General features: G+C 33.1%; 1 protein-coding gene across 3 annotated transcripts in view; it reads left to right on the plus strand.

The window, feature by feature from the left end:
- Positions 1–25,850, plus strand: part of Cv-c (crossveinless c) — a 310,299-nt gene that overhangs the window by 206,868 nt on the left and 77,581 nt on the right. Inside the window, exon 1 of one of the 3 annotated variants that reach the window (XM_049837539.2) lies at positions 20,439–21,128. The exons of the other annotated variants lie outside the window; for them this stretch is intronic. Coding sequence (XP_049693496.2) covers positions 21,092–21,128 — 37 coding nt within the window. The 5' untranslated portion in view covers positions 20,439–21,091. Of the gene's footprint in view, positions 1–20,438; positions 21,129–25,850 lie in introns of those variants that run through there. 3 annotated transcript variants of the gene reach the window in all.

Here is a 25,850-nt window from a genome sequence, read left to right on the forward strand (position 1 = left end):
TTAATTTTCATATTTTTTGGTTACTGAAAATTTTGAAATATGGAATAAAATACTCAAGAAAAAGAACCTACTTACTTGCTCTTGTTTACTCTAACTGTGGGGAATTATTATTTATGTGATGTTTTTACAAAGATAAAATTTGTGGATATTCGCTAATATTGAGTAGGTACTGCAATTTATCTACCTACGATTAGACTCGCCATGTGAATTTAGGTAAAATACGATTACCTTTTACCTAATTCCACTGAATTTATTTTGATATTAAAGAAACAAAATCATTATATCAAGAAAAACTAGTAAATAAAAGTTACTTTCTCACAGCCAAACAGTTTTTGCAATCAGTACAAGAAAGTTAGTAACTTTTTCCGACATTGTCCATTCAGTTGAACCATAACTTGAACCAGATAGCAATTTAACTTACTGTGCATATTTAACTTGCTGACTTAGGTTAACAGTTTTATGGTTACTGCCTGGTTATATTTGTTTGCGGTTTACTTAAGAAGTTGTTTATTTTTTTCTAGAAATTCCCAAAACCACTACTTGGCTGCATAAAGTTTTTTTTTATACTTTCGCGACTTGTAGACTTATTTATTTAAACAATCGATATTTACTATGAATAACTACTACCTACGGTAACTTTTTTTTTTACCGACTTCATATTTTGTATATTTTTAATATTATAAATGTGTATTGTATGAGCTATAATTGCCTGAAATTATTCGAATTAATAAAAATACGTTATTTTAATGCTTTGAAATATACAATATGTGATGTTAAAAAAGCAAAGTCTATCATAAAATAATGATTTTGTCTTGAAAATAATTATGGTTCATATTGTAAGTTCTAGTAAGCATGAACCAATGTTCTCATGTTCCAATGTTCTGTAAACAACGTAGAACCGTCCCAATCTATACTTCTATACTAATAGATATTATAAAGCTGAAGAGTTTGTTTGTTTGAACGCGCTAATCTCAGGAACTACTGGTCTGATTTGAACAATTCTTTCGGTGTTAGATAGCCCATTTATCGAGGAAGGCTTTTTAGCCACCGCTAGGCTTTTTATCCGGGTCCGTGCAGAGGTTCCCACGGGATGCGGGTGAAACCGCTGGCAGAAGCTAGTATTTTATATCAAAGCAAGAAACAATTTAAAGGATAACCGTCAAACATTAATCAAAGATATTGATTTCTGACACTTACGCGAATATTAGACATTTAAATAATAACCGCGATAAAATCCGTAGAAGTAGTTTTATTAATCAAAGAAACAAAAACCGTCAACAGTAGGTAACTAACCCAAGCTCACACGTAACTTGATACCATCTGATACCAATAACCACATCAACATTTAACCATTTCGAAAGGCATATACATCACTTTCTATTAAAATTTATTAGTTTACACTTCCAGACAATCGATCGTTTGTCAATATCGGCGTTCTATTTGTTTTCCAATTAATTATAGTGACAAGATGTTAAGCTTAAACGGTTGATTAATGTGACTATAAATTATTTGTTTTATTATACTTACTAGTTTTTATGTAACTGATATTTTTCGCTGCTATAATATAAAATTGATCTATCTTTGGATCTACGAAACCAATTTTGTTTCTATTTTAACCAAGAGCAACGCGCGAGTGAGCATCATTTGTTTTCTTTTTATAAAGGTTCGGCTGTAGTTTCCTGAAAACACACATGAAAACATAAAAAAATACTGAAATAACTAATATTATAAAGGCGAAAGAAACTATCTGTCTTTTGCGCTTTTACGTCAAAACTACAGAACCAAATTAAATGATTCATTTGATACATAGATACTTCAGCCTGACAAAGGCCATAGGTTACGTTTTTATTCGGGTGCGTTAAGTCATTCCCTCGACCCGCGAGAGTTTCTATTGCATTAATTATAGTCATAAATACCTATTATGATTTATTGGTTATGCATGAATAATAAAACCACTAATAAATCAGATTAAAACCTTCATTCGTGTGCAGGATACGATGAGTGACGGCCATCGATTTCATTGCGTAGTTCTGCGGGCATTCGATCGACTACGCTAAACGATGTGGATAGGATGCGGTGCAAATGTAAGAGATAGTCGTTTTTTATATAGGTAACATTGTGGAAATACGGGAATAAATTGTCGTAGACTAAATTATGGAAATACTAAAAAATACTTAGGCTATTTAATTATGTGGGAAAGGGTAGATTACATAGTTACAGGTAATGGAGACGGTGATGATCAATAAAAAAATAATTATTACAGGGCTGACTGTAAGGTATAGTACATTTTACATGACGACAAAAATACCCTGGAATACACTGGGTGAAACGGGGATGGGTGGAATATAGGTATTGGTATCATCCCTTCTTATATGAAAATAATTGCAAGGTTGTTGTTTTCAACTCCATAATTTTATTTCTGAACTTTAAAGGAAATTATTTTATTTTTGCAGACAAAACAGCCCAACGCTTATAGCATGTACCGTTCACAATATTTTTTAAGTCAGGCGACATAGCGACGGCATTGCGGATGGACGCAACAAAAAATAAATGCTGGACATTGACGGACAGGATTTTGAGTTTTCCAACAGGTTTTTAATCCTTTTAATAGTGATTGGGGTTCCTGGATTTTTTTCTTTTTCGCGAAATATCTAGTGGAAACAAAACACACTTAATTCAAGTTTTAGGCATATACTATGTCGAGATCCTTTATAATTTTTATTTGGGATAAAGGTAGAATGGATAAGGATTCATTTTTGTCTGAAAACACATTTTCATGTAGATAACTGTTCAATGAATTCAAGAAACCCAAAATTTTACAAAATGTCAGACATAATTAATGTTTTTAGTGGAAATGAGAAAGATACTTATGAATATTCTTTTTTAATAAAACAATGGTTCAATGACCTCAAATTGATTCCGTCTGCTGAGTTTAATTTTCTTTGTTTCTACATTGACAGACTTTTTCGTATAATTAAAAGTAATCGGAGACCGATTAATGTTTTTAATTATCATTTAATTGATTTCTGTAAAAAGTTCTTTGACGTTTTCTTTTTATGTGCAAACAAAGTCTGTTAATTAATTACTCTTTGTTGGCGAGTATTTTTGAGATTTTGAATGTGTAATAAAAATGTTTTTTTTTCTAAGAAATGTGTTGGGTTTATACAATATATTTTAAAAAATGAAGTGAAATTATTATTGTAAATGAATTACAAATAATATTACCTACATATTAAGTTTATTTACAATACATAAAAATTAAGAAGTATGTGTCTAAAACAAGCTTCCTCCCTCTACAATAAAACCATATGCTCAGGTACTTACGAAACAAAAACAGACCAAAACTTAAATCAAAGTTTCTAGCCCACACCCACTAGTGAGGCACCCAGGGTCTGCCCGCGAAAGCACTAGTCATTATAATTGGCGAAAGTCTATATTTGAATACAATACAGGACACGTTATGAATAAAACATGCGACGCTGGGTTTCAATACGTTTTTATGCAATGTTTTGTAATGATACGCCTCGGCTAAAGTGGGTGTATCATGTGGTACATTTCTACGAATTTCGAGTGTAATTTTAATGTGTGTTTTTACAAAAGGGGTGCGGCTAAATTGTATAGTTTGGTTACTTTCTTGTGTTTGTACCTCAATGTGTCATGGCTCGTTTGTGTAGCTAACTGTGTTGGAGTCGGCTTCTAGTCATTTATAGATGGTTTGCAAGCGTCGAAGAACTATTTTAAATGACACAAAATATTAAAAAAAATGTTGAGCTTCTGGAAGAAAAAAACATCAATAAGTGGTTATTAACCAAATATATTTTAAAACACTTACCTTCTTTTCCAGTAGTTCAATTCAAATTACTCCACAAATTGATCAATCACTTTCCGCCCAATTAAAATTATCGATACAAAGCCAATTTCTAATTGTCCCAAATACCATAATCACGATTGATTTCACGCCTCAAAACACCATTATCTAAAAGCGATCACGTTTTAGCATTGTTATATAAAACTAGTTGCTTATCGCGGCTTCGCTGGCGTTTTGATAAAACTTCTTTCTGGGACTGAATATTCTTCTATTCGGGTAAACTGCTGATTTAATCACCTATCAAAAGCTCTTGTGTTAGAGTTTTCTCTTATGTGTATGAAGGCTTTTGACATGGAATTGTAAGATCATTTTGCATTAGGTAATAGTCGGGGAAAACAGTGACCCTGGTATCCACACAAAGGGTGCCAGAACTCCTCTCTATCCCAAAGTATGTGGGGTCATCTAATTATTTATGTATCGCACCCGATAAAAGTAACATATAACTACAGTCATACACATACTGTCTTCAGAGCATTACTTACCTCTATAGCATCAATAACCTAACTCTGTACTAGTAACACCTTATCCAGTTCACCCATTTTACCATGAAAGCGTAACAAACAAACAAGCATTCGCATTCAAATTACTCGTAAACATATCAATAGAAGACCACCACAGTGGAACGGTTATCTGACGAAGTTTGACAAATTATGACCACGTTTGACAAATCACAGTACCGTTTGACAAATTACAGATGCGTTTGACAAACACCAGGCCACTGTATAAAGGGCCATTGTTTCATACGTTTTGTGGTTACTATGGGGATATTTTAATCGATGTCTCGATGTCTATTCTGGTTCAGACTTTGAAGGTTTGGTTTTCATGTGAAGAACATATAAACGTGTAAGTTGTATGTATGTAGATATTAATATTTAGTAGTCTTTCGCGCAAAAAGTACTTGGATGGCTTTTGATGTAACATGGTCAGTACCTACCTAATATAGTTGAATATCAGAATTATAGACTTTTTTTCGACTATGGAGAGTAGTCCTTACTGAAAACGGGTGAAACCGCTGGCAGAAGCTAGTCATGTTCATTAATACGTTCATAGTTCAAAAAAGTCTTTTATAATTTTGCATACGGTCAGTTTATTTAATTTTCTGTATAATTTTACAGCTGGATGCAATCAAATATAATTAATTTCTTTTATTCAAATTAAATGTTATGAAACCAGGTTTCCATCTTTGATAAAAAAAACCGGCCAAGTGCGAGTCGGACTCGTGCACGAAGGGTTCCGTAAATTACAGTTAAATCAACCTATCTCAAAAACTATAAGAGATACTTTGATCAAACCAAAAATCGTTGAAAGAGTTAATTAGCATGCATCACCTCTATTTTTTTTAGAATTTTATACCCCGTAGTTATAAAAATAGAGGGGGGGGGACATACTTTTTACGACTTTGAGAGCTGATATCTCAAAAACCGTTCACTTTAAGAAAAATGTTTTTTAGAAAACTTTATATCATTTTAAAAGACCTTTCCATTGATACCCCACACGGGTATGTACATCGAAAAAAAAAATTTCATCCCTCAGTTACATGTATGGGGGGCCCCACCCCCAATTCTTTTTTTTACTATTTAGTGTCATATTTTTGTAGCGGTTCATACAACACATATTCCCATCAAATTTCATCACTGTAGTACTTATAGTTTCCGAGTAAATCGGCTGTGACAGACGGACAGACGGACAGACGGACAGACGGACATGACGAAACTATAAGGGTTCCGTTTTTGCCATTTTGGCTACGGAACCCTAAAAATCGACCTTTAATACTAATTCTATGCTCAGTGTGTCTGTGACCTGAGGTATAAAAAATCCTAGGTGTCTTAAAATAAATGGCTATAATTTTTAAAGTATCATATTTCGAACATATCATGTTTTGTATTTTATAGAAGTTGTTCATGTTGAATCGAATTAGTCATTTTGTTTTATTCATGTTATATTTCTTTGTTGTTGGCCCAGTTGATTAAAATTAAGATTGAGAACAATGTAAAGAAGAAAGTTGACAAATTAAATGTATCATAAATATGTTCTCAATTTATTTGCAACACATTTTTATTAGTCTTTAAAAATAATTGTATTCATATTAAAATAATAAATTACATACTTTAAATACCTAAAATATTAAATTATATTCACAACTAAACCAATGGTATCACTTTAGTGTCAACACTAGTGCTGTGCAAGCACTCATATGTCATCGACATATCGACGCCGCGTCACCACTTAATGCATTTCCGTGAGAAATCTCGACACAATTGTGGGAATAAGGACTTTGTCCATTCATCACCGTGGTAAAGGGGTCAGTTTAATGTTATACAGACTACAGACTAACACTGTTACTTTAATCTCTAGAATAGCAGACACATTAGAGTACCCGCAGACGAGAAACTAAACAGTCGACCAACAGTTGACTCGACAATGGGCGTTTTTTAAGGAAAGGCTTAATTCCTATCAAAGTGTTCAGTCGGTCTGAAAGCGGCTAAATATCTGATTTTTGTAATTTGCGTACATATTGTAATTTGCGGTTCCTTCATACTGATTTATGAGCCCAAACAAAATTTCAGCCGACTAAAAGTTTGCAGGGTGCAACAATATTACTTTAATCTGTACACTAGAGTAGAAATAGACACATTATTCGCAAAGTTTTAGTATGTGAATCGATGCTTATCTTTTCCCGCGTCATTATTTCAGGTTTTTCCATCGTCCGTTTTGGGTGTAACGGTTTTTGGTAGATAAAACATGTGTTGATTATAGAAACATTTTCGGTAAATTTTTAAAAATACATTACTCGTGGTTTCACCCGCTTTCCGAGAGAACTACTTCCCGAACCTGGATAAGAGTAAGTAGCCTAAATGTTGCTCTGGTAATTAAGCTATATTACTACCAAGTTTCATCAAATGTACATAATATATCTAATGCTATAGAGCAAAGGTTACTTGCTAACCTTCGTTCTCAATTTTAATTACATAATTTGTTGTTTTTGGGCGGAAAAGGAACATGTAAACTTTCAAATTTTTTTATATTAGTAGCGTGAGTTAATTAAGTTTCTTCGCACATAAATGTAAAGAACAATACAACAAGTCGGTTGTAAATTAACCGTTTAAATTCCGTTATGAGAATTATCAGTTCTAAAATGCAATTTTTTTACAGATTCCTTTGCTATAGGAAAGATTTTATTAGCTCATAAAATGTTCCATCTAATGTTAGGAAGTTATGGGATTAAAGAAATCTGGGTGGCTGTTAGAATATTAATGAAGTATGAAATAGATTTAATGGCATTAATACTGAGTAAAATTTTAATTATAGATACTTACTGACTTTTTTAAGCTACGCTTTTCTTAAGAACAGACGTCATTAACATATTAACAGTTCTATGTATGTATGTGTAAAAACTTCGTTCTTATTGACTTATGATTGTGTAATGTCTATATTATTTTTACATGACGAAATATTTTGACTTGACAAGTTTAATTCAAACTATTTTTACAATCATTCTATTACATCAAGCAAGGCAATTATTATTCAAATATTTCTTTAGCAGAGACATAATAAATAACGATATCACATTGTTATAATTCAGATTCTAATTTATTTGACCACAGATATTGATCTATACTTTCATTTGATCGATCGATCGTTCATTTGAATTGATATCTACTTTCAATCGATTAATCGCCTATTGTGTAAATAAACTGGCCCGATTAAATCGATTTAATGGCAAAAAACTATCAATGTGGTGATGGTACAACACTATTTTTGAAATAAGAATTTATATTTTAAATAGTGAATTGATTTTTCTATTTCTGGTGTAAAAAAAAAATAATTTGAATTAGATTTTCACTAACAAATATTACAATTTAATTTGCATACCAGTAGGTACGTAAGTACTTACTGTGGACAAAATAAATAAACAAGCAAAAACAAACTTTAAAACTGGGCTTCAAAGTATTTGAATAATATGTAAATATTTGCAAGAAAATCCGTCTTAAAATCAACGTTCACTTGTTTATTTATTTTTTAAAGTTAAATCTCTAGAATGTCCGAATACTCAATTTCTAAATCGCGGCCATATAAAGTATAGACAACTTTTTAAGGCTACTTTTTACCATGCTAAGTACAGACAGTAGGTAGGTATACATCAACCTACCTCAAACCGTAAAATTTCTTCAATAAATTTTCAACCTTATCACAACAGTAGAAGGTTAATGTTCGATTACCTAGTAAAATTTGCCAGAATTGGCGATCTTACTGGTGTCTGTACCAACGCGAGTAAAGTCACAGGATACCCGTACAATATTCTAGACATTGAAACTAAATAGCAACATATCTTGAGTGTACCGAACTGTAATATCAAGCGCCATTTTGACACCAAGTGATTAATCAAATAAGCGAGGTGTCAATCTGTCAGTCACAGACGTATATTGAATTTCCACAAGAACACCGAAATGCGATATCTAGAGTTAGCAGCTAGATTTTTTCGAACTAGTGAACATGATTCAATTTTAGATTTTATCGATGTTTTTTTGTGGTTGCTTTCCTGCACTATTTTGCAATGACCGTGAAATTAGATATTTTTAAGGTTGTTAGTTTTATGTTTGAAAAGACAAAGGACATTTGATTTACTTAAAATCGAGCATAAACAGATAGTAACTAGTTTTATTTAGTTTTTAATTGGAATCTGAATTTCACAATCTCTCTTGCTCTAGCCATAATAGACATTGGCTTTGGAAAAAAAATCATATCTCATATTAAAATTGGCACTTGATCTTAAGTCTCAAAATAAATCAAAATAGAACCTGTTCTGCATATTATATTGATGAACTAGCATATACAATTAAAACCCACAAAAAGCATTTACACCTAGGTTTTACCCTATTAGTTATGGAGAATCTAAAATTAAAAAGTAACCTTATCTGGCTGGAGTCTGTTAAGACAGTTCATTTCCTAACAATAATCTAAATACCTCTTATCTAGCACAAATAAAACCAAAATGTTACTAAAAATAAAATGACAAAAGACGACAATGTACACACTCAGTACACAACACAAGTAGATACACAAACAAGTATGTACTGTGTACTGTACAAACACAGTGAGATTCGCTGAATATTTCTTAAGTGCTGCCTAAACAGATCTAAAACGTAACGTGAATAAATTGGGTGTAAGTTATGAGCGGGAAACGACATTTTTTTAGCCAAGCGCCGTAGTTTAATGTTTTCAAATGGCATTGTAGGATTACTCTTAAAATAAGGTAATATGAAGGGAAAAGGTTCGTGAAAGAAAAATACTTTGGGCATGCAGACCAGTCTGATAAAAAAATAAGAAAAGATTACTGTCAACTTTGACTGACCAGCTACCGGCGAGTTTAGTCCCAAATGCATGGGACCTATAAATATAACATAGATACACAAAATCAAATATTTACACACATTGTTCAGGATTGGACGCTGATGTTTTTATAGGTACCGGTATAACGTGCAAATTAAAAGCCAAATTAAAAGATTGGTCTTGTGTCTGATCCCTCTCCCGATGCCTGAGATTGCCATCCCATCGAAATATAGGAGTAAGGGAATAGCGAGCACACCTCTGTCTACGCAAATTCTTGTATATAAATTGTAGATCTGGCTGATTCTATAAAAAAAAAGTTTTTTTTGACTCTTACATATTAAACCACAACAAAAAGCGCGTAAAAGCGCGCGCGCAATATGATGTCAGTCATCTTAGCACAAATGTTTGTTTAAGATTTAACATTTGCTGAGGGGAATTAAGAACTACACACGTAGGAGTGCCAGTTACGAAATCAGACGGAATGACGTCATTTTATACGTGGTCTTACGAAAATCTCTGTTAAATTCGGTCGGGACTGAAATAAAGTTGGGTTCGTTTAGGTAGTTTGGTGATTTTGTTTTGTTTTTTACTCAAATGTGTGCAATGATATCTGTATTACTAGCCTGTGAAGGTATCAATTCATTGATGCGATATCAAGTCAATTTTGTTCGTAAGATCGATTGCTTTCTTTGCTTTTCGCTCGTGATTGAAATTGTACCGAGCCCATTCGATTCAATATGCTATCAAGAAGCAGGAAATATCGACTACAATAATCGATTACCAAACCCAATAGTAATCTATTTAACACTCCAATTTCAATCACGACATGCAATAATGACATTTCCAATTACGGTAAATCCGTAATTCCGTTTAGTGCCTTTGGGTCATAAATCGGTATTTAGTTTAGAGTATTTGATCAACTGGAACCGCCATAAGAGCAAATCTATGTGCGAAAAAATCTGGCAATTTACGCGCGGGTGGTGAGGCAATGCTGCACCAAATAGTAATAGCTCACTCATGCATTTTCGATCACGTCTTTACGCATATAGCAAAACTGTCTAACACAATATAAGTCTTAAACAAACATATAAATTCAAGTAAGAATAGAATAAGGGTGCGTACTGTTTACAAAAATTAAGGTACAACGATGACGTGTCCAGTCATTTAAGTGCTCTAAGGTATTCACAAATACATAAGCTGTCTCTTTAAATCTTATTAGGTGTTACAAAATGTAATTTGCAAGTTTCCCTTGACATGTAAATCTGAGTACCTATGTTGTTGTTATTGTTAGTCATCAGTGAGAAATGTTGCAAATTATCGACTTGAGTGGGATGTGATTGGTTTCTGTAGTACCTATAGGCAGTCTAAGTATATTTGGTCAAAAACTTTGTTGTTGGATTCTTTGGGTCATTTTTTTAAGAGTTGACCGAAAGAAACAAGACCTAAATTTACTTTATTTAACTTTTTTTAAAATATCATACATACAATGCTATTCAATATACTCACAGTATAAACCAAGGTAACTGATTCTACCAAATCAGCATCAATGCGAGACCACGGCTGCTTGTTTGTGTTCTTGCACAAATATTCTTACAATATCCCGGACTTATTTATAGAAATGTTCGCACTCAATTTGTGTGTTTTTATGACCTAGGGATCCATAAAAGTTTTTAATACTACTGTCACAAAGTATAGGTAATAAATACACACAATAAAACAATGACGTCATCCGGTCATTCACAACTTATGACTACAACCACCCACACACTGAAATAACACAGAAACCTAACATTCGGAATCCCACCAAATAGTCCCAAGTCACGCTCAAACTAATAACTTAGCTAACTTAACTAACTTAACTTAGGTAACTTAATAACATTATCCATCAGTAGGAAGATGTAGGCAGATGCTAATTCTAACATAAGCATTAGGGTCGTAACATACTTGTCTAACACTCACACGTGTGTTATATTGCTGAGAGATGGAAATGCGAAAGCTCGTGGAATTCAATTCAAAATGTGTGGTGCATATATTTGTACACTTGTTGGATGCAATGAAGAGTAATAATATAATGTCCAAAGGGATTTTTAAAGAAAGAATTGCTAAAAAATTAAGAAGCATCCGAGTGTAACAAATAACGCAATCAAAAGAAATTAAAAAAAAACCAAGAGCAACTTAAATACACAAACAAACAAAAGACGATTGATAAGTAATATTAAATAGGGTGCTATATATCAATCGGCTTTTAAGATTATGTGTATTTAACTGTTTTGTTTATAACACCAACAATAAAAATATTGTGCACAATAATTTCAAGATTCCAGAAATCCGGAGCACACTTTACTTTTCAATCAAATTTTTTACTTCAAGATTCTTAGAACCATATCGACCACATTTTTTGGCCACATTTTCAATCTTACATGTTCTGCATCAAGTATGTTCTTACCTTTAATTGCAACACCTCTCGGTGCCCACTGTCAATAATTTAGCAAGAGCGTGTACTATTTAAATCTAACAGAAGACAATGGGTATTGAATTCGTAAACCAATAGTAGGATGTTGTGTATTACTTACATAAATCATACTGTGTGTAAGATTCAATTACCTATAGTTACTTATTGAGGCTTATTTTAGTATAGTTTAAATGGTCGACTTGAGCTTCTTATTTGACATTTTATGTTCACAATTACACACAAAACACAGACAGGAATAAAAATAGGAAATAATTGTATGTACTTCTTTTGAGTTTGAGTATTTTTTTTATATATTTTGAGTTTGAGGCTCATTTTTTTTGTCACAGTTTGATAATTTCCCACCAAAAATACACACACAGGTATTGCCTGACTAATCTAACTAAGCTTAAAACTTTTATACCACCATCTGCTAAATTCATTATTCTATTCAATAAATTAATAAAAAAGCAATAAAACGAAAATCATAAATAAATTCAACATTGAAACCCATAAAAATGTGCATACTGGCTTGACACTAAAACCAAACGTTTACAATCACTGTATTAAAAATAATGTCACCTGAATATTTAAAATTAAAACATTAAAAAAACACAAACAAGCCATAAAAATATATCTGCATACAAATCCCCGCATACAACATGTTTAATATTATATGTTTTCCATGAATATAAAGTTTATAACCATGTGAGAAAATGTGCTAAAATAGGTGCTTAAATATTCAGAATATCGCCATAAGACCATAGGAAACGGATAAAAACAAATAATATTACAACAGTCATAAATCGGACATCGAATTCCTAAAGAAAGTGACAAGAATTAGGATGGTTGTATAGTGAATGCTATCTGTAGCTTTATATTAGCTAAATGCTTCTCTGTGTGAGAGGTAGCCTATGCCAGAGATGGGACTGAAAAAACAGCTGATGATTTTAATTTTGAGTGTCTAGATAAAAAGAAGCCTTTAGCTTTCCGCAACAGCCATGTTATCTAATACCTACTCAAAAATAAATAGCAAATCTGCTGACCGAAGACTTTCAGATTACCAATGTACGTATCGAGAAAAGGTACAGGATTCTTTTTCTCTGAGTCCATGAAATAGTTCCCACTGAGCGAGGGCGAATCCGCTATCGAAGGCTAATCAAATATTTTGCCTGATGAAATTGATTAAACAGCATAGCTTTCACTAGATAAACGCCAGACCGACATACTCTTGAAATATTTGTTGAATATTACTAAACTACAAAACATCGCATCCATATCGCCTAACTTGGCATACAACCTTACCGTAACGAAAGCCATAGAGAATTTATGGTCAATTGACGCCTAACTCTGGTCATCTGTTTATAGTGAATTTTAACGAGCGCTTATCCACGCTGCGGTTGTCGTGTTGGCGTTTATGTAACAAATGTTTGGTGAAAATGTTATGGTACTGACCTAGTGGGGACATGTTGGTTGTTTGATGTTGGTAATGTTGGTATATGAGCATTGAGTATGTGTAATGTTGTAAATGCTGGTTTTGGTGATTAGTAGTTGTTTTGTGTGTTTCGGGAGGTATGTTCAATTATGCGCGGTCATTTCAAAGTACTATTGCATTAATCAACTTTCTTTTAGCTGAAAAATCGATGAGAATATTTCTTCCCAAAAAAATTGGATACTCATAAACTACGACGGTATATTACAAAAGCATTAAATAAGTATACTTTCCACTTAATTTGGACAAAAACACTTATATTTAATTATATAACAATTAATACTAATTAACACCAAAGTTGTACATAATTGCATTGATTGCCGAAAACAAACGTTGGCCCTATTTGGCGTTGGCCATAATTGGCTATTGGCGGTAAGTAGGCCAACCTGACAAGACAGTGATGTGTCAACGCTTTCATTTCTCGGAAAATCGGTCTTTTACAATTTATTCGGTGATGTCGAATTTATTTATTTATTTAATAGTGATCAAACGCGGGTCTTTTATGTGCTTAAGAAATTGCTCTGTCTGGATATGCTATGATCTGATCTCATACAAAATTTTACCTAAATCGGTGAACACGATTTATCATACAGATTACTTAACCCTTTTAGAAACTATACAAATGTTGACAGCCTCAAATTGCATAAGAAAAAGGCTAGACAGAAGGATGCCATCCTAGTAAACTTCTGAGAAACAGAGCATTATAAAATGAGCATTTCGAATACCTATAACATTATATCAAAAACATACGAGTAAAATAACTTCTCTAGAAATCAGGAAAAGGTAACAAACAAATTCCATAATCTATGTTCGTCGAATTTCGCACGGCATTTCCGAATGTTGTCGAAAATCATTCGATTCGCAGTATATCTGCTTGTGAATCATTAATTTTAGAAATAAATTATTCAACGGTTTAAGTGCAGAGAGAGGATATTCCGAGAAAAAATTGCTCTTTTAATTTTAAGAACATCGGTTATTTTGATAATCGGATAGTCAGGTTTTCGGCGTTTGTGTTTTTATTTGTATTTACTGCTTTAGAATGCGTAAGGTTATACAAATTTTAAAGAACTCAAAATGGATTGTTTTGCTTTCCAGCTCTTTTAAGACTGATATTCTGGGTACACTAAAGTAAACTAAATGACCATAATAAGACCATCACTCTTTCTTTCTACTGCAGTGCTACTTTTTTAAGTCGACTGACATTCATTTACATACATTAGTTGTTAGGTAGGTACCTACTATAAAAATATTAAAATTCTTACTCAAAAATTAGTATCTACGTAAACTATTTCATCAGCTACTAAACCATCTTCAATTCCCAAACACGACCACATGTTCTTACCCCATAAACATACCATCTTTCACCAAAGAATTTTAAACTACACATAAAAAATATAGTTAAATACTTTTTAACGAGACACGGGGTGTCGTAAAAACGTCCAAGCGCTATGGTTTATAGCGCAAACCTCCCTATGAGACCCATGAATTTGTATGAAATGGAGTCTTGTTGGTCCTTATGTTACTTAAGTCAGTATATTGACCAGACCAGACGTTAAGAGCGCGAATAGTAAATTGAAATTGTTTTTATTTATTTTTGGGAAGTTAATAGTTTTTGTTGACAAGGTTAAGTATGCACTTACTTTCATGAATATTTTTTTTTTAATAACAAATTGTTTGAAATATAATTACTATGTATATTTTATTCATAGAGGTAATTACAATATGTGTAGTCTCTAGATTTCATTTAGATAGTTATTATACTGGTAATAGGTACTGGTGGTGGTATAGGAACTGTCATCGTTGTTTGTAGCCAAAATAGATATAAATAGATAAAATATGTTGAACTCCTCGAAATTAAACTCCGCAATACAAAATAATTTGCTCTTCATTTGATACCCAATAATATCTACAAACAAAATAAGAATGAACAGCCAAACAAACATTCCCAACAATTACCCATTTGCTTCACTCACTAACAACTACCTCCGAGGTACCTTCCCTCAGACCTAAGTCAAAGCATATTTGACCAAGCCAGTACTTGAGGTCAAGCCGGTAAACCGCGGTAAAGCGCGGTAAATTCTTTATAAACGGCTTCCGGGCCACCCGGTGGCCATGTGAAGCTGAATGCCCGACTTTAAGTTGGGGTTGAGTATGTGGCATAAGCGCTAGCGATTTTGTTGAAATTAACTCTTTTTTTTCAATGAAACTTGCTTAAGAAACTCTAAATTGGTAAAAGTGTGTAAGTCATAAATATTTTTTTACGTTTACATGTGTTAATATATAGGTAATAGATTTAAGTGTCATATTGCTTAAAAAATGCCGATATAGTACTTCACCTATGATAATTAATCAATCGCTGCTATCTACACTAACCAATACTTGTCCTATTAATATACAAAACTAAAGTTTGTCTAAACCTGCAAATCCCTTTAATTGCATTGATTTGAAAAATCTTTCAGTGTTAGATGACCCATTTAACGAAGCCTATAAGCTCTCATTCGGTTACGTGGAGTTATTTCCGGAAGATGCGAATGAAGCATCTTTTACATCGCTTCCGCCCGTGAATTAGCCCGCTCTGATTATGATCTTCAGATTACGTCAGTTTTGCTTTCAAATTGGGGATTATCGTGTAAACACTTAATACCTCAGAGATGGCCGTAAGTCGGGTAACAAGTTCTTGCTGCAACATCTTAATGCGATAATTATTACTTGTCATTCTGTTAGGCTCGGGTTTGCTGTTACGAAGTTAATGCTTTGTTAAATGACAGTTTAAGGTCAATTGTTTGGTCAAGTTTTGAAGCTTTGTTTTTATTTAAAAGTGTATTTACCTAATAGATATTGGTTACCAAGAATAAAGTGGCTGCAAAATACCGAGAGAACTATTTGCTGCACTTGGATAAAAGTAACCTGTATATTATTCTGTCCCATAAGCCATAATGCGCCTTTTCATCAAAATAAATTCAGTAGTATTAGCGAGAAAGAAGAGCAAAAATCCAAACGAGTTTAGGTATAATATCAATAGGATTCATATTAGATAATTTACTCTAAATAATCAATGCGTATTGACTAAGTACCAACCAGTTGACTGCGACAATATTCAAGCTGATAACACATATATATCTATACTTATATAAGCAGTAATATTACCAATACAATCATGAATGGTTGTCTAACATATTCAGTAGTTGACCTCAGACCAGTGATTGATGTTTGGCAATATTATAATGATGTACGATCGCCATCTTGGATTCTGTTGACACAAGATTATGTAGTCGGACAGAGGACCAACTTTGTATACATAGGTACATAGTATAAGTAAGTTGCTCTAGCAACTCTCCGCAGTTTCTATGCTGTGCTAACGCATAACACAAGCTGATCAATAACTTAGCTTAGGGTTTAAAGATCGTGTGTAAATAATATAATAAAAATATTTTACGATAAAGTTTTTCTGTAGTTTTTCAGAAGCTAGAAAGTATGCCAACCAATTATTCCAACTATGCCGGTTGTACTCAGCTGCATGAAGCCCTTGAAGCTGACCGAACACAGTTGGGATAAGGGATAAGGATAGGCAGATGATGACACTCTGTAAATTTTATCATCTTTTAAATTAGTGCGGTTACACAAAAACGGTAAATACACACATTAAGATATCGTTATCTTTCTAATTTGTCTGTTATTGTTCTCAATGATAATACAAACTAGTTACGAAATGTTATCAACGATATTTATAAACTGACTAGCTTCTCCTAGCTGTTGCAGCCGCGTAGGTACCATGGAAACGACTACCGAATAATTAAGCTAGTTATTTTGATAAAGGGGCTACCTTACAAACAAACATTTTTTCAGTTAGTAAAAGGGCTTTAAAGTATTTCGTTATTTTGACGTTTTTAAGAATAGGAAAACTGCCAACAACAGATTAACGCTCAAAAATAAGGGAGAGGAAAAACAAGGTGCTTGACTTATTGTTGTAAACACCTGCCAAAAGCGGTTTTTGAAACTGCAGTTTAATTGAGCACAATAAGAATTGCTTTATATTTTTTAGTCTTTTGTCAATACTGTAAATGATATTAGCACTGGAAAATCTGAGAGTTCATACATCTTAATAATCTACATAGATATGACACCTGCCGATAATATATGGTAGATACATAGGTATATTCATTAATAAACCATAAATGTTTACTTTAATCCACAAACTCACATAGTGACCACGGGAATAACCTAGTTCGGCACATAGATACAGAGACCATCTGGTAACTGCGGTGACCATGCCTCAGGTTTGGGTTTATCGCTTTTGGCTTTACACTAATAGTGTAGCACGGATTGGTAGAGTTTATGGGGTAGGGTGACCATACTGACCATTAAAGGGTCGGGACAGTTTTGTTATTAGGGATTTTTTTTTTTTCATGGAGTGACAATTTGAGGTTTGGGACAATTTTGTGGATGGGTAGTTAAAAAACTTTTTACAAAACGATTAAACTGACTTCAACACTAACTACGACATTATAAGTCTCAATAATAGGTACTATGCTGAAAACCGTATTAAAATAGGTTCTGTCAAACGTGAGACAATCACTCACAAACATACATACATACATACAGGTCAAACGCAGAACCTCCTTTTTATGAAGTCGGTTGAAAACCATTCCTTAAAACATGGCAACCATTCAAAAGACATTAGTCAAAAGCCTTTTGTTTATAAACCCAACATCCAAATCTACTAAGATTTTCCCCATAGCACTGAAATTGCAGCTTTTCAGTGTAAACACCTGAAATTCATGAGTCAGATTTACAGGAATCGATAACAATCAATTTTACTGCACTCGCTATCGGAACTGGATTATTTCAAGCGATCTTATGACTTATGTATATGTATGGTATGTGGTATTTATGTTCTGATAACATGCGTAACTGTGGTGATGCTTGGATTCTTGAAAGATTTGTACGGTTTTTTTCCAGTTTTGTTGGTTATATTTTCCCTGTATCATGTGTTGGGTCTCAAAAGGAAAAGGCTCTTCTTTCTGAAAGGAACTTTGTCTTTGATTTTTTCTAAAAAAAATATAACCTCATTTTTTTACGGTGTTCTATATATTTTTTAGTCTCCTTAAAAAATGCAAATACACAACGGGTAAATTATATAAAAATTGCAAAATTCATTTCTGAAAAAAACTAATCTCATTGCAATGAAATCATTGAACTAAGATTACTTACACGATTTGGGCTATCTAGATTTATTGTAAGATGTTGCTATCTTATCGCTTTAGAAAAAGATTTGATAATTCGATGTTTCTTTTGACATTTTCTGACCGCCTCAACAATGTCTAATTATCTTCATTTTTGCGTAAATAATACACTCATTATTGATAACATTTAAATCATAAGAACTATCATAATTAAATAATCCTTAAAACATTTTATTTCTCTCACAAAATTCTCAAAAATATTTGTCCCACATCACAAAACACACCCTAGCAAGTGTGGCCATTAAAACCACGTAAAATTATTATTATGCTGTAAAATCGCCTGAGTTTCCTCGCTACCTGACGCTACTATTGGCTTTCACTCACTACTGTCATAGATAAAGGGTTATATTACGTATCGGGCCAGTTTAGAGGTCTTTTACGCCATTTATACGCGTTTTTAGGACCCTTACTTTTTATAGGTAACTTTGCTTAGAAGCTTCTTTGTAAGCACATAGTGTCTTTTCTAAGGAAGGGTTGCAGCTTTTAATGATAGCCAAACCATAGTAGTAGTAGTAGTAAGCCATAGTACCTTAACCACCTGTGTTCTTGCCGACCATTGGTCAAAATTGGCGATGTGAATACATACTACTAAAAATGTCTCGGTTATGGTTTTAGTTAAATGGTGCAACTCACCGTAAGTATTTGGTAATTATAACAGGTCTTGTCTGAACAACGACTGACTTTTGTTTTTAATTTTCATTCCTAAATTGATCCTTCACTAGGAAAAAAATACACTGAAAAAAAAAACACATTTTTTCCCGCTTAACTAAAGTAAAACAGTAGGTATGCATTTACATATAAACAGAGCCATTAAAATAACCCAAAGTTGGGACTTCAAAATCGCCGATTCACGCCTAAATGCATTACTGCAACCTATAAGGCTGCTGACCACCTACGTTAAACCATGAGGTCATTTCTGTTCTATTTCTATATGTCACGTCATTTGTTAACTAATATGTATAAAAATGTTGTAAGACTGACCGTTTTGTGATGGTAAAGGTAAACATTTTTGTTTGTTTGTTTATAAAGAGTTTTCTGTGGGACTTTTGTATTAATTTTCAGAACACTAAATTTAAAGGCGTTCTACATAGGCTACGATTTTAAATGTAGAACTACCACTTTTTATTTATATTTAATACAAATATTTTTTCAATTTTATATTTAGAACGAGTAATTCTAAATTCAAAACACATTTCAATTCTCATTTAAGTATTTATTTCAATATTTCTAAATTCAAAATGGAAACTAACAATTAGGAATTTCAAGAACTGAATCCGACAATTCAATTGACAAAAGATTAGCACAATGAGGAAATGGCCATTTTTGTTTCTTTCAATTCCTAAAATGGGTAATTTCCACAGAATTAGAAGCAAAGTAGTGGTTTTAAATTAGTGTTACATGGTGTAGTTTGAATGACACAATAGATAAGCGAGTTCTAAATACTTCGGTCCCTAATTTTTTAAGTCATTCCCTTTACATAGAGCTAGTAAACTTATAAGTACCTAGACTAGATGGAACGCAACAAATGGGATACAGTAGGTTACTCTATTCTAATATAATAAAGATGAACATTTTTTTCGTTTGTTTGTACCCTAAAGGTTCCGAAACTACAGAAGCACTTTCAAAAATTATTTCACTGTTGGAAAGATACACTCTTCGCGAGTAACATAGGCTTTATTTTATCCCGGTAGCAGTTCTCAGCTGAAACCGCGGGAAAACAAGAAGAAAATGTATACCTAAATGTCAAAACAAAAAAATATTGGCCAGTAATTGAACCAAATGCGTAATTGCGTATCTATTATATAATATTATTGTGTCGCTGAGTCAATTGTTGTAGTCAATAGAATCAGTTTAATTTTAATGTTTGTATCGACAATCAAACACATAGGAAAAATCCACGACAACATTCCAGTACAAGCGATCTAATTACATTTAACTACAAAATTATTCTCAGAACAGGTTACTGAGTAAATATTGATTTCCTTATAAAAATGTAAATTGTATAGTTACCATATCCAAACAAGCGTTTTTATGTAGTCCAGTTGTGTGGCTATCGGGGTGACGCGACCAACGATTAAAGGACGCATAACGACTGCTTGCGATAAACACTGATAACTAATCTCATTCTTAGTCAACTAGTCGCCTCACTCGTTTGTTTCTTACATCCGTGTACACTACACTCGAATCATTACAATTTTAAAATCAGTATAATCGAATTCCAATTCATTCTAAATTTAAATTCAAAACAATTCTCATTCTAAAACCGTCCAAAGTGCAAAACCGTTATCCAAAAAAAAAACTATAAATAAAACAATTCTAAATTTAAACATCGACTTTTATATTTATCACGCGTCATAATTCAAAAGTTAATTCGAAAATTCAAATGTTCAAATAAGAATGCTCGTCGGTTTCAATTTGTGACAAAATGACGCAGTGGCCAGTGTTTTTAAATGAGACGTCGATAATTTAACATCTTATTAAAGAACCGTTAGATCGAATTTTCAATGAAAAACTTTTTAACAATTTAAGTTACGACCAATAAATGTTACTTGGTTCTATAACGTTTTATGTGTTAATACGTTTCAAATAGCAGTTAATAGATTGAGATTTTCGTATGAATGAGTGATTCAGTGTTGGAAACGATGCGCGGGAGTCTGCATGTTTCTAAGATGCGCGTTTAGTGTTCTAGTGTGCCAGTGTTGTGCAAAATGAGTGTTCCTAATTTAAGTGTTGATCAGATTACAGGTAATTTTGTGTGCTTCTTTTTTATTCTTTATAAGTAGGTGCGAAATGTCGTTTTTCGTTTGTTTTGGTTGTTTTCTTTTCTACTATTTTGGTGTGTTTTATTCTAAGTGTTCTAGGGCTTATTGGATATATCCGTCTATCCAATAATCTGTATTCCAAGAACCATAACTAAATACTTTTGCTATCTTATCGTATTTTCTAATAAGCACTAAACTTTTAAAATCTGGAATTTTTCCTCCACAGAATCTTGACCAGTTTTTCTCACACAAAGTATGATAAACAAGTTAAACAGACAGAATGTTATGTTTACTAACAGTTAAACAATAGCTGTATTGAATCAGGTTAGATTTTCTTAAATTAAACTAAACGACAAGAAAATTATTCCATCACGGCTATGTATTAACAAAAGTATGTGCAGAGTTGTACCTAATGTATTCACACTTTTTATGTAAATGCCATTTGTGTGCTGTGCACTTCACACTTGTTTTGGAAGATTTTCAAAAGGAAAATTCTGATGCCACTTGGAATTAAAATGCTCAGGACCCATTATTTACTTACATCCGACCAAAAAAACATGACCATAACTTCCTCAGCATAGCTTCTGAATTAAAGCCAAAAAACCTTTCATACAACAATCTCAATAAGTACGTGTCTTATAAGATTTTAAAATTAGAATGTCTCCAACAGCTCAAACAAATAAATCAACATGTCTGACAGATAACAATGCGTTCACAAAATACAAACAAAAATGGCGTCTATAGATAAGTTACTAATTACCTCAACACATTACTGTTTAAAACTTTTTACTGGTACACGAGAGAAAGGAAAGAAATGTTATCCATCTTTCTGCTTGTATAGACCGTTTGAAGCCAAATCGGTTTTAAAAGAGCGATGGATGCGGTTTCAAAGTTGTGGTCGTGAAATACCTACATATGTACATATTTAGGAAAGCATAGTGGTTAGCGACTCCAGTATTTGTATTCTATATGTATATAAATATTGTTACATATTATTTAGTTTTTATGTTATTTGAAAATAATATAAAATCTCTTATATATAAAAATGAATTGCTGTTCGTTAGTCTCACTAAAACTCCAGAATGGCTGGACCGATTTGGCTTATTTTAGTTTTAAAATGTTTGTAGAGGTCCAGGGAAGGTTTAAACGATACGAAGTTCGCGGGTTCATCTAGTAACAAATATAAATATATAAGAACGAATCCTTCCTGCTCTATTCATTATGCATGCTTTCTTGAGCGTGATTCATATTGGTATTTCCCCGATCTGCCATAACTTTCAAATGATCTAATCTGTTGAATGAAATGTAAATAAAACATCTACTGAACCGATTTGAAAAGTCTTTAACTGTTGACAAGCTACATTATCCCCGCGTAGCATAGGCCATATTTTATCTGAGTATGAGCAGTAGTTCCTACGGGATGCGAGTGAAACTGCGAGAAAACAGCTAGTCTATGGAAAAGGGGCACGAACAAACTTGGTCCTCTCGGTTTCCGTACTTCAACCCAATCATAGTTTATTTCAAAACCTATTCATAGAAAGGAGTTTCTTACCAAACAGCTGTTGTTTACAATATAAACTTCATATACTACGAACTTCGTATGATGATATTAAAGCAAAACATTGCCAATCTTTTGATGTTTTCTGTACATACAGCTGAAGTGTTTCAGTTTCAGGAAAAGGTAAATCTTTTGCGTAAAAGATAACTTTTCTCGTAGGGCTTCAAAAATTGTTGAATAATCTTCAATTCCGGCAATGGTTTGAAAAGCAATTCTCAAAATTAAAGTCTGCAAATAAATTTTATCTATTCAAGATTTTCTATTACATAATTATTATTGTTATCTCCGAAAATACACCACGAAAGTGTTGAAATAAGTTACGCATATACATATAATGTAACGTATATTTTTCTTGAATAAAAAATTTAAAGGTTTACATGCACCATTAATCACAGAATTCACAGATGACCAAAAACCACGATCATCACAAAATCATGTGGGCCGTCCATTTTTTTTATGCACACCGGTTTATACAAACGGTATGACTAAATAACACGGGCTTCCAAAACAAAATACGATCACAATAAATCACTTAAACAGAACACCCAATAAAAACAACACGAAAAAATTAAGACGGTCCAAAATTCGTTCATTACACTCGGTTTCCAGACAACTGGGTCAATATTGTTTGCATAACAATCGGCAAAACAGGCGTAATTTGAAAAACAAATAATTCAATTCTTTCAAATTGGGTCTGTTTTGCTGCACGCCATTGTATTCAACCATGGAGACAAAATGACTAGCGGAGGTGCCATAACGGCAAATCTCTTTAGACAATAGCGTGCCAAAATGCGGTGACGAGGAACTTTATTGTCTTTGAACTTACATAAACGCCTTTTTGACCCGACATTTTTTTTTAAATCGTTGATAAATATCTCAAAGAACCCGACCCCCTCGTTAGTTCACTCGTAACTGATAGTATTTGACCTAGAACAAGGCGTGACCTACCTGCATTATAACACCTCTCATCTTTCCTTACTCCGTGGTGTTACAGCCATTGTGTTCAACCCAGTTCACTAATGTTTACGAATTTAGCTTCACGTCAACACAATGCAGTGTGGAAGTGAATGGGAGTGCTTGGCTGTGACAGTTTTTATGCTGGAAGTGTAAAGGGAACAACTTGGTTGGACAGTTATGTCTTCTGTAGTTGCCGTTTTGAGTGGCAGCGTTTTGCTGAGCAGTGTAATTGCTTTTTTCACATTTTTTTATGTCATGCTGAATAATCCTTACTAATATTATAAATGCGAAAGTAACTCTATCTGTCTGTCTGTCTGTTACGTTTTCACGTCTAAACCACTGAACTGATTTTAATAAAATTTGGTAAAGAGATAGAGTTGAACTTGAGAAAGAACATAGGATAGTTTTTATCCCGGACTTATGAAGAATTCTCTTGGAAACGCGATATAACCGAACTCTACGCGGGCGGAAGCCAGTACCTAATAAATGGATAATAAGCAAGTGATTTATTCGTATTTAAGTATCTATTATAATTAAATTAAACAGCGCGAGTAATCGCTTGTATTCCTGTGCGATAAGAACAGAAACTACTGAACGAATTTTCACGAGGTCATTGACATATGATAGTAGTAGATAGTTTTGGTACCTACATATCCACGCAAAGGCGTCGCTAATACCCTGGTTATTTTTTTAAGTATATCAAAGTTCTTGTTAATCTTAGATGCAACATAAATGATAGAACTGGCATCTGTTCGACAGCTGCACCTATTTGCAACTGCAATCATAACAGCTGCATCAAAAGGTGCAATTTGTGGTGAAGATGTATGAGCTACTGGTATTTTTTGTTAAGTTTAGCACGAGCCATTGAAACGGTCTTCTATTTGAATGAACTTGGTTTCCTGTAGGTAATATTGCAGCTTTTGGCTTGAGCTATTACAGTTATAAGCTCGATGAATGCTTTAAGAGTTTGTGTATGTAGCTTTATTTAGAATCCTGCATATTGCATACATTTTAATTCTGTGGATTTTGAACATACAATCAGAAATAAAATTAGGACCGATTACCATGTTATTGTTAACTTACCTGTACTGATGTATGCCATTATCTATGTACTTATCATGAGTATATTTACTTACCACGTTTTTCAAAAAGTCCCTAGGTTACTTATATTATTAATTCGTGGTATATTTGAAATACCAACTTATGTTATATGTAAGGGGCATTGTCTATTTTTCTTAGAAACAGCCTAACCTACAGGAATCAACATATTTGACGTATACGCGTATGAGGAAGTTAATTTTTCCTAGGAACTAATAGCCGATACACACAATATAGTAGCCTATTGGAATCAAATAATCGTGTGTGGTCTACAGTAGTCTACAGTAGACGATAATCTGACGTCATTTAAACGATAAACACTTGACTACTACAATCAATGCATAATAGATAAAACTTATCTATACTTAGTAGGAATAAAACACGTGTTGAATATATTATCTATTTTATTAAAATTATGCAGTCTGATTTCCGTTTTCCTGTCATGTTAAGTATTGTGAAACAAATTAAAATTGTAAAGTTTTCCGTTGTTATTCATTATTTTGCATAAATATCTCTATTCTTGTTTAGCAGATCTAAGATACGAAATGTGCTCTGTTACTGGAAATATTCTTGAGTCATTTTTTATCCAGGTGCGTAAATAAGACCCTTCGAAAACGCAAGCTATATTATGCTATATTCTTTTTACTGTATTATTTTGGAAAGGCCGGCTCATAATTACTTTTCACCCTTATTCACCATTTAAGCAACATTAATCTTACTGCAAAATAATGAAAGTATCAATACAAAACAAGAACCGAAACCACCAGGAATTAACACTGTATTTTCGATCCATGAAATATCGATACCATTTCTTCTCGACCTCCGCACAGCACTACAAATTATCGTCAATTATTCAATCTTTCACCAAATGCGGAACATCATGATTAAATAGGAACATTTTTTAAGAGCTCCAAAACAATATGTTGATAATAAGTTTGGTATCTTGTAACTAATTATTCAAAACTACCAGCTTACCCCGCGGTTTCACCTGCATTCCGGGAGAACTCCTTCCCGTATCTGGATAAAATGTAGCCTATATTACTCGGGAAGAGTGTAGCTTTCCAATAATGAAAAGATTTTTCAAATCGGTTC

Source organism: Helicoverpa armigera, chromosome 23 (assembly GCF_030705265.1).
Source record: "Helicoverpa armigera isolate CAAS_96S chromosome 23, ASM3070526v1, whole genome shotgun sequence".
NCBI classification, from domain to species: Eukaryota; Metazoa; Arthropoda; class Insecta; order Lepidoptera; family Noctuidae; genus Helicoverpa; species Helicoverpa armigera.